Source organism: Momordica charantia (assembly GCF_013281855.1).
Source record: "Momordica charantia cultivar OHB3-1 chromosome 3 unlocalized genomic scaffold, Mcharantia_2.0 BLBB01000003.1, whole genome shotgun sequence".
NCBI classification, from domain to species: domain Eukaryota; kingdom Viridiplantae; phylum Streptophyta; class Magnoliopsida; order Cucurbitales; family Cucurbitaceae; genus Momordica; species Momordica charantia.
In genome coordinates, this window is record NW_028275161.1 from 17974161 (window position 1) to 17984929 (window position 10769).

The 10769-nt window shown below is 33.7% G+C and overlaps 2 protein-coding genes and 1 non-coding gene across 3 annotated transcripts; 2 read left to right on the forward strand and 1 right to left on the reverse strand.

Annotated features, from left to right (window-relative positions):
• Positions 1-959: 959 nt before the first annotated feature.
• LOC148212494 (U6 spliceosomal RNA) lies at positions 960-1064 on the reverse strand. The gene has a single exon (XR_015790061.1). It is a non-coding gene; the product is annotated as a U6 spliceosomal RNA (small nuclear RNA).
• Positions 1065-1926: 862 nt separating this feature from the next.
• LOC111020167 (tetrahydroberberine oxidase) lies at positions 1927-3057 on the forward strand. Its single transcript, XM_022296740.2, has one exon. It carries the CDS (start codon positions 1927-1929, stop codon positions 3055-3057), a length of 1131 nt encoding a protein of 376 aa, XP_022152432.2.
• Positions 3058-3131: 74 nt separating this feature from the next.
• LOC148212495 (tetrahydroberberine oxidase-like) lies at positions 3132-3806 on the forward strand. Its single transcript, XM_088122089.1, has one exon. The coding sequence runs from the start codon at positions 3132-3134 to the stop codon at positions 3546-3548; it is 417 nt and encodes a 138-aa protein (XP_087978215.1). The 3' UTR covers positions 3549-3806.
• Positions 3807-10769: the final 6963 nt, after the last annotated feature.

Here is a 10769-nt window from a genome sequence, read left to right on the forward strand (position 1 = left end):
ACGAGTCGTTAATTTGTCGCTAAAACCGCATCGTTTTTAGTTTTTGTGACATAAGCGATTTCCACATCACTAAAACACTTATCAACGACACCTTCCCTACGTCGCACATACGCCAGGTGGCTAATAATGTTATCCATAGAGTAATTTGATTTTGAGTTGTTAGGTTTTAGTTGTTGTTTCATTTTTTTTCCTCAAATGTAAACGCTAAGACTTTCAATTTAGAAATGAACTTGGATTTCCAAGTTTAGATTATACATATACGTGAGGATGTAATCGATCGTGTGAATCTTCCACATGCACGTGTGAATGATCCAAAAAACAAGAAGACCAACAACTTGCATTGCAAATTTGAATTATACATGTGGAATTTTGGTCCCAATTTGAATGTTTCAAGATGTTGTTTTCCTGAAAATATTTTCTTTTATGCTATTAAAAATTAAAAAAAGAACAAAATCCTTTATGTCTAAATTTCAAAAATATTAAAAGTTTTAATTAAATATATTTGAATGTTTTTTTTTTCTAAATTTAGTCTCTATTATTTAAAAAATAGTTGAGAAAGTCCTTATGTTTTAACATTTTCTAATTTAGATCATCACTGTCAGTGAATATTAAAATTGGCCAATAATAAAACACAAGGGACTAAGTTAAAACTTTTTAAATAATAGAGATAGCTAAATAGAAAGAAAAGTAAGAAAAAATAAAATAAAATAACCTTAACGTTGGAGACTATATATTTTAACTTAAAAAAAAGATCATAGTTTACTCATTTCAACTTGTCAAGCTTTGATACCATATCGAGTTTTATGGTTACCTCTCAAGATCAATAGGCAAATGAGAGGAACAACCTCATATATCTTATAAATCTTGTTATGTCCCTTAGTATTTTTCGACGTGGGACATCCTTAACCTATTGCCTCAAGATGATAATTTTTTTGGATTCACCAATATTGACGAGATATTATTGTAGATAATTTATCTCAATTTTTGCGTGTCATCCTCTCGTACAAGGACCATGCTAATCTTCTCTCGTTCCAATTTCATGGGAGGTCCCCTATTATCAAAACTTATCCAAATAAGACCTTACAGTATGCCTTGTTTTCTATGTTTAAACGTCTATAGGCTATATCCAATTTTGAAAATTCTCCAATATCTTTTCAAAACCCTTTTCTTATAAAATTTCCAAACAGGAAAATTCTATACCCAATAATGGTAATGGAGACCCCCTCAAGATTTACATAGCACAACGTTTCTTCATAAGAAGTATAATAAACAATTAGATCTAATACTAGATTATGAAATCTTAATTAAGTTCAATTTGTTATTTTGGGCTAATTTATTCGTAATCCCCTTTAATGGCAAACTCTCTGTCCTTGCGAATATGGACAATAATAAGGAACATGTTGATTAACTACAGACAATAAATCCAAAACTTCTTTTAAGTATATATTATAACATCATCTTATTTAGAACACCCAGGGACTCGTTTGGTAACGTTCTTATTCCTGTTCTTGTTTCTTTATTTTTAATGAAGAAAAATGTATTTCATGGTTCCAACTTCCAAAAGTCAAATATGATAAAATAATCTTTTTTAAGAAAATGTTTAGATTTATTTAAAAAATTGTAAACGAGAAACAAGAAACGGGAACGTTACCAAACGAGGCCTAAATTATAATTTTTTCTCACTTTTTTATCAAGTAATTGACTTAGCCAATTCATTTTCGAAAAAATGACAAAATGAACTTACTCAATCCATTACAAATAATTTCGTGCTTTGATTTTTCTTTGTTCAATATTTTAACGCTGAAGCTTTGACATTGTCTTTTTTTTTTTTTTTTCCTTTTGTCTTTTCCTTGGGCTCAAATTAAGCTGCCTCCTTACCACTATAAATAACAAAGCCCTCATCCATTTCGAAACACAAAACCAAACATGAAGTCTCCAATTACCTTGTTAGCTTATACTTTTGTTGTCTTGTTTGTATCGGCAGCTTCTGCTCACAACCATGAAGATTTTCTTCATTGTCTTTCTCTTCATTCCCCTAATGGCTCATCAATTTCAAATATTATTTACACTCCAACTAATCCTTCGTACTCTTCAGTTTTGAACTTCTCAACTCATAACTTAAGATTCACAACTTCCGAAACCCCAAAGCCTCAAGTCATTGTCACACCATTGCAAGTTTCACAAGTTCAAGCATCTATCGTTTGTGCCAAAAACAACGGGTTTCAAATACGAACACGAAGTGGCGGCCACGACTATGAGGGTCTTTCTTATGTCTCTGACGTCTCCTTCATCGTCGTCGATCTAATAAACCTTCGGTCAATCAATATTGACGTGGAAAAGAAATTTGCATGGGTCCAATCTGGAGCCACCATTGGTGAACTCTATTATAGAATTGCAGAGAAAAGCAAAACTTTGGGGTTCCCAGCCGGGGTTTGCCCCACCGTCGGTGTTGGTGGGCATTTCAGCGGTGGTGGTTATGGTTTGATGCTACGGAAATTCGGCCTCGCTGCTGATAACGTGGTTGACGCTTACTTCATTGACGTCAACGGTAAACTACACGACCGAAAATCAATGGGAGAGGATGTTTTTTGGGCTGTTAGAGGAGGAGGTGGAGCAAGCTTTGGAATTGTTCTTGCATGGAAAATAAAGCTTCTCCCCGTTCCACCGGTGGTGACTGTTTTCACGGTTACAAGAAATTTGGAACAAAACGCCACCGACCTTGTCCACCGGTGGCAATACGTGGCCGACAAACAAGATGACAAACTTTTCATCAGAATTATATTAAGAGGCGTGAACTCAACGGATCAATATGGGGAAAAAAGGACAATTGAAGCAGCTTTCAACTCTTTATTCCTCGGAAAAGTCGAAAAGCTTCTTTCGATAATGCACAAGACTTTCCCTGGGTTGGGACTGGCAAAAGAAGATTGCATACAAATGAGTTGGATTGAGTCCATTCTCTATTTTGCCGGCTTCCCTAGAGGGGAGCGATTGGAGGTTCTTCTCGATAGAAGGCCATTGGTCCCCAAAGATTCTTCAAAGCCAAATCAGACTATGTAAACGAGCCAATCCCCAAACCTGGGCTTGAGGGCATATGGAAATTATTCAACGAAGAAGATGCTGAAGCAGCAGAGATGATTCTGAGCCCTTACGGTGGAAAAATGAATGAGATTTCTGAATCAGAGATTCCCTTTCCGCATAGAGCTGGAAATCTTTACAAGATTCAACATTTGGTGTATTGGGAAGAAGAAGGCGAAGATGTTGCACAAAGACATATAAATTGGATTCGTAAGCTTTACAGTTATGTGGCACCTTTCGTCTCGAAGAATCCAAGAGCGGCATATATCAATTATAGAGACTTAGATATTGGGACGAACAACAAGAATGGGAACACGAGCTATGGGGAAGCAAGCATTTGGGGAGTAAAATATTTCAAGGGCAATTTTAAGAGGCTGGTGAGTGTTAAAACTAAGATCGATCCTTCTAACTTCTTCAGAAATGAGCAGAGCATTCCTTCTCTTTTGTCATGGTGGGAGAAGAGGGGACTTTAGATGACTTTAAATATATGATTGTGTGTACCGAAGAAAGCCCCATTTGATGGATGCATACGGAGAGAATAAGAGGGTTTTCTACTTTGGTTTAATTATAGTTTATGCCTTAATATAAAATTGCTTCCTTTGTATTCTTTACGTTCGTATATGATCAATTTGTATTCATAATTAGGCAACCTATATAGGTACAAATCCTATTGTGTATTTTTCGATAAATAAACAAAATATATCCTAATTTGTTCCTCCACTATTTTCGTATTTATTTTGTTTATTTTGGATCCTTATTTTCTCAGACTTTTTTCTAAATAATACTTTTTAACTTATTTTAATCGTAATTTAAAACCTATTAAATGAAAATTGTGTTTTTTGAAACTTACTCCAAAAAATGCATTCCATATTATGGTGTCACTCGGTCTCAATTGTACTATTGTCAGTATTTGGTAAACTCTTGAAGAGACGACCGTACAAATTTTTTTTCTTCTTTGCCAAAAGAAGGTCCTCTCTCCTACCGCAAAATGTATCGTTTCTTCAAGAGATATTCAATGTGCATGACAAACCCGTAATTTGGTCGTCTCTTGAAAGACTATTATGTCTTTTTTTTTTTTTACCCCATCCCACTTTATCTCTTCCCCTCCAACCAAAATCATCAACCACCATCTCTCTGGTGCTGCTTGCTGATTCTGCTGCCGCTCCGACCACCTCCGCTGTTGATGCTGCCGTAGATAATTTCAACAATATTTTGAAATCCTAACCAAAATTCATTTTTATAAGTTGTTGAAAAAAAAAATCAAATTCAATCTTGATTCAATTAAACAGATTTTAACTTAATTAAAAAAAGAAAAATATTCCACCAACAAAATAAAATAGCATACTAAATTTAAATTTAATTTAATAATACTTAAAAACATTAAGCCCAAATCATTTAGTAACATTTCTGTTCATTTACACATGGTAATACACTATCAATCACAAAATTCAAGTATATTTTAGGTCAAAACATTGGAGGTTCCATTTAAAGAAAAGAAGAAATAACCAATGAAAATCTTAATCATGGAAGCACATTTTCTTTTTCATTTAAACTCAAAATCTATGCCAATATTTTCATTACGAAATTATTAAGATATCTATAAAATTCGTATATATAAATTATATATAGACAAAAGAAAATTACGACTTAAAAAAATTAATTTGAGTTTAACATTATTGTACGTTCAAAAGAACTTAACCCAAAGAAAATAGCCACAACACATTTCGAGTGTGTTTGAGAGTGATTTTGGTATGGCAAAACCATTTTTGTCATTGTCAAAATCATTTTCATTTACATTAATCATGTTTGGCAAATTAAAAAATTGATTTTAGAATAACATAAAATCATTTAAAATTCATTTTTAAAATATAATGATTTTGGAAAATCAATTATCCTTAGATCTCTTTTTTCAAAATCACTCCTTGCATCACTTCCAAACATACCCTCCATAAATAACGAAGTTAAGGGTACATTTTGGGGCTACAATTCATAATTCAAAGAGGAAGCAAAATTCAGCCAGCATATTTGAATAACTATTGAATTTTTTTTAATATATAACACAGTTTTTGTAATTACAAAATAGTTTTTTTTAGTACAACGGGTAAGGATGGAGTCAAACTCACATCCTCTTGGTTAAAGATATATGCTAATTACCGTTGAGTTATGCTCGCTTTAACGTAATTACAAAATAGTATAATCTTGATGCAATACATATTAAATAATTAATATGTTAAATTACAAATAGATATTTCTACGAAGGTAAAATTTAAAAATTCTCTTTTGTAATATTGCATCATAAATCTGGATGAGAATTCGAACTTACCACCTAGGTCTACAAATGTAGAGATTGAGGATTAAACCTCTCCGACTCATATGAAAAGAGCAATATTTTTTAACTGTTATGAGCTAAGTTCATATTGACATATACATGAGTTGGTATCATATTTTATCTATCATTTTTTATTTGAGAAGCCTAGTTTATTTGTCATATGGTTTAATAATAACTATTGCCTATTACATTATATAGATTTTTTTAGTACAACATATAGAGGTGGGGATTCGAACTGATCATGACCTTTTGGTTATAAGTATCTTGCTTGCTATAGGATCCATTTTTCTGATGGGGTTTATCACCACTTTAGCTACTTTAGTGGCTTGGCCAGTTATTCGAGATTTCGGAGTGGGGTGAGACGGCAATTCGATAGAATCAAGGTCGGATCGAACCTGGACTCTCGAATCTTTTGCTTCTTGGATAGCGGTGAACAATGCAACTTGCGTTGCGGGAGATGTCCGCTTATCGGAGAGCTAGCTAACTCGTTGAGTTACGTTCAAATTTGCTATATTACATGATATTTTGTTTAAATGAATTGTATATTATATCTTTATATAGCATATTAAAATAATCATCATTTTTATGTAATGATGGCATTAAATTATGCTTTGTTATTACTTTTTGTTAGAAATAACAAAAATATGCGCATCGTTGAACTATAAAAAAAAAATAAAAAATTAGGTTCTTGTTATTTAACTTTTCAAGAAAACAAACGATTGGTTTTCTTTCTTTTTATTAGTTTAACAGCATGGGTGGGGATTTAAAGTTCATACATTTAGGACAAATTTATAGGGACATGTTTGGGATGTGTAAATTTAAAATACGTGTTCTATCTGAAGTGAATTTTCTTTTTTTCTTTTTTTTTTTAAGTACAGTGGTTGAATCATAACCACTTCTGTAAAAATTGTTTAATAAATTATTTTAATGTTTGGTTCTGCAGTTGATTCTGATAGGTTTAAAAGTTGTTTTGAATAATTGATTTTTGTTTTGAAAAGTTATTTTAGAATAATTAAATTACTAAAATAGAAATAACGTTTGAGAGGCAAAAGAGAGAACAAGAATTCAAGATAAAAGAAATTAGGGGCCATTTATTTTTTTGGGAAGGCAGATGCCCGACATCTTAGATATCTGGAATTTTAGATGTCTGAGCCACGTTTGTTTTGCAGGATTTATTAATCAGAATGTTATAAATTTATATAATGTTCCGAAAACACTCTTATGAATATTCATATGATTTATACATTAATCTAATATAATTTACATTTATATAATAGATTTTCTTAAAATTAATATTTTAAGTTTTTTTACACTAATTGTCTGTATGTATTAATTTTTGTATTTTATTAGGTAGAATTCATATTAATATAAGATTTTTTGAAACGTAATTAATATTGAATATAAATTTCATTTTCAACTTTAATATTTTTTGATATATGTATTATTGAGCATTTTTTAGCTTTTTACCGTGAAGGAAAACCGAAGCAAAAAAAGGGAGAGTGGCGCATTGTTTTTCTTCGGAAGAGCAAAAGAGAAGAAGTGGATCTTGGACTATAGAGTGTTGTCTACACTCGGTATACTTAGAAGTTAGTATCTTTTTGCTGGGAAATTAACTGACCTTAATAATTTCCCATTCTACAGAAAATATCAACACAACCAAGAATATGCAAATAGAAAGAAAAGCAGTAAACGACACAGCAAATTATACTGGTTCACTAGTAAGGGCTACGTCCAATCTTCCACTTAGATGTGAGTAATTCACTAATATTGTTAGTCATTGGATACAATAACACTCCCCAAAATATCCCTTAGGTCTCAACAAAAGCCCCCTAGCTTCTAAGTATTTTACACAATTAATATTTAGGAACATGAATGAAAAACTCACAGAATCAAGATACAATTACCCGATAATATCGATCTTCATCAACCCCAAAGCTTCTGTCAATGTCCAAGCCGTTGCCACTGATTTGCTGCAAAAAAAACCCCTCTGAAAACGGCTGCAAATAACCCCTTTTCGACTGGTAAACCCTAAAATCCGAAGGCTGGATATTTATAAACATCGAAACAGCACCATGGCGCTGTCCCCGGTGCCATGGCACTATGGACGCAAAACTGCACCGGCACACCAACTAGGACAGCGCCATGGCGCCCTAGAGCGGTGTCGCGACACTGTCTTCTTTGGCCCAAGTGGCCTACAGTGGCCCGCTTCCCCATTTTTCATCCCCGCTTAGACCCGACGCGTCCCAGCTTGATCCCGACTCATACCTAGCTCGTTCTGACTCCACTAATCCCAACAGTTTTGTCTACTTTGGAGTTCTTATGATCGAGTTACCGAAAAGAAAGGTGCACATTCTTAGTATACGCAGTAACTATCAATTCTTTTAAGTCATTTCTCAACCACACTTTCATGGTCTCATGATCCCTCTCATTCGGATATGGTATCGGTTCATTCATGTACTCCTCCTCTCTATTCGGACGTTGCAGTCTGTCCAAGAATGTGGTGAGTCTCATGGCGAATGAGACAATGGTGATAGGTCTGATGAATGCACTAATGAACAGGTATGAAAAAACCCTCTGTCAATAATAAGATATATCTTGTTAGAAGAAATTTTAACATTCGAATGGGTGAGAATGCTTTTGTGAATTCTCATATAAATGAAGTTACTAATTTAATCAATCAGTTAGCTTCCCTGAAGATTACATTTAGTGATGAGGTGAATGCTATTTTATTGACTTATTTGCCTGAAAGTTGAGAAACGATGAAGACGACTGTGTCTAATTCGTTAGGAGATAGAAGTTTGAAATTTTTAGAAATTTGAGATGTTGCAATTACTGAAGAAATTCATAGGAAAGAGAGAATTCACTTCTAGTTTTGCATCTGGCCCAACATTAGCGGTTCAACTGAAAGGTAAAAAAAATGTTGAATACGATGATAGCAACATAGAAATTGAGGAAGAATGGGAATGGAGAATTCGAATGTTATTACTGCCACAAGAAGGGCCACTTCAAGAAACACTTTAGAACCAACAACATTGACAACCAGGATAGATCTATTAGTTTAGGTTCAACAATTTGAAGGTCTGGAAAAGAAAAAGAAAAAGAGTTATGTTGGTTGTCAGGTAATAGCCCTAATTGTCAGACGGTTCAGCGAATTGATGAAGTCGTATACGCGAAATGATGCATCAAAGAGAAAGACTACAGTTGGTGCTGAGGTCGAGGTTGGAGTTTCTAGCTTGGTAACAGGCTTGAATGGGGATGTTAAGTCAACTTCTTTCTTTGGGAGTCGTTGGGCAGGATTGAAGAAGGAAGTATTGGGAGGTATCACTTAGTTCGAGCAGGAGCACGCGGCAATATCTTTTACGTCTGGGAGACAAGACCACGTAGGTTGTCTAATCTCAGGGGAAGAATAGATGGAACCTTGGTCGTTGTTTTCCAAGATGATCAGATGCTATTGCTACATGGGAATAGAGCCTTGGTTGTTTGTCAAGAGGATTGGAACTGTTATTGCATGATATTTTATCTCCCAGTGGGAGATTATTAGCTAAGGTGGATACAAAAGAAAAATTCATTAAATGCTTATTATTGGGCCAAGAAACCACTTTTGGGCCCAAACCAATTTTCCTTCTTCCCCGAGTATCATCTCATTACATTGATATATGTATTGAGCTTTTTTTAGCTTTGTGCAGTGAAGAAAAGGGGAGAAAAGAGGGGAGAGTGGCGACGTTGTTTTTCTTCGGCAGAGAGAAAGAGAACAAAGTGGATCTTGGACTGTAGAGTGTTGTCGGCCGTCTGTTCATAACTCTTGTGAGATTTTTCATTCTGTATTCCTAAGTAGCTATTGTTGTAGTGCTTAAAAATTAGGTGTCTATTGTTGTAGCATCTAGAGATCGTCTTAGAATGAAAAAAGACCCATCGTAATCTTCTCAACATAGTGAAACCTACATATTGTAAAAGATTGGAACTAGTCCCGAACTTGGGACGAACTCGTATATTATCTATTGTTTAATTTTCTATCCCTATCGTATATTTCTTTTATAATTGATTAAACTATAATCTGCTCTGTTATGTGGAAGGGGAAAAACTAGTTAGATCCTGTTGGATTGCTCCTACATAAAAAATAGGTATATTTTATTATAATGTACTATTTCCAGCAGTTTGTTTTTGGTTTTAAGCAAACTCTGACTAAACAGAATAGAGGAAAATATGTACTAATTGAAAATGATTGTTCATTTCAAACTTCTTTTGAGCCCCATAAAAAAGTGTAGCCTTTTAGCAGCACAGATTGAGCAAAGAAATTAAAAAGCTTTGTGTTTGAAAATTTTGGAACATCAAAGGTTTTAACTTCTCAGAAACTTCCCCATTTGATTCTTTTTGTTGGTAAGAATTTTTTTGTTACTAGTACATCAACTTTTTTGCCTAGTTGTATGTTAGTGACACAAGGAGGAAAGCCTACACATGTGTAATAGCTCGAGAAATTAATAGATGCATCATGTGGCATGTCTTAATCATTATTGTACAACCAAGAGATTGTAAGTTTGATCTCCTACCTTCACATTTTTTACTAAAAAAAGTGACACCATACCTTACATTCATCCATTAATTCCAATCGTTAATACTAACTACACTAAGTTGAACTTTTTAAATAATGAGGACTAAATTAGAAAAATCACTCAGATATTAAAGTCTAAAACATAATTTCCAAAAATTAATTTTACTGGATTAAATATAATCGCATAAGAAATCATAATCTAAGTAATAATAAAATCTGCCAAAGCGAGCATAGCTCAGCGGTAACTGGCATATACCTCCAACCATGAGGTCAAAATATTGAGTCTCATTTAGAGTGAGGCGGACATCGACACGTGTGGGGAGACTAGCACAGGTAAGCTCACATAAGGTGGGTTAATATCTATACATTATTATTGGTTGGACAAAACTATATATTTATCAATTACAAAAACAGATGATGTATATTATCCATTCAATTGTGTAAATTAAGTTAGGATTCCAGTTATAACACAATTAAAGTAACGGAAACTCGCAACTTAAAAGAATAGGTGAACGACCTAAAACTTTTAAAAAGTTATAAGAAAGATAACAAATAAAGATAAGAAGAGAGACCATTGCAGGTTTATATGGATTCACCTAATGTGGATTGTCAAGGATCCCACATTGAAAAAAGAGAGAATTTAACAATGGTTTATAATAAACATGAGCTAATCCTCTCATAACCAATTGATTTTGAGATGGAACCATGAAATATTCGAGAATGATTTCCCTTACTTTTCTCTCGTGTAAACGACTAAAACTTTCCTTCTCCACATTTTTAATTGTGTGGCAGCGTCGTGACTCTTCATATATCAGA

Excerpts from the sequence above, each read along its gene's own strand:
- LOC111020167 (XM_022296740.2), top strand. The coding sequence starts at position 1,927 with ATGAAGTCTCCAATTACCTTGTTAGCTTATACTTTTGTTGTCTTGTTT.
- LOC148212495 (XM_088122089.1), top strand. The coding sequence starts at position 3,132 with ATGATTCTGAGCCCTTACGGTGGAAAAATGAATGAGATTTCTGAATCA.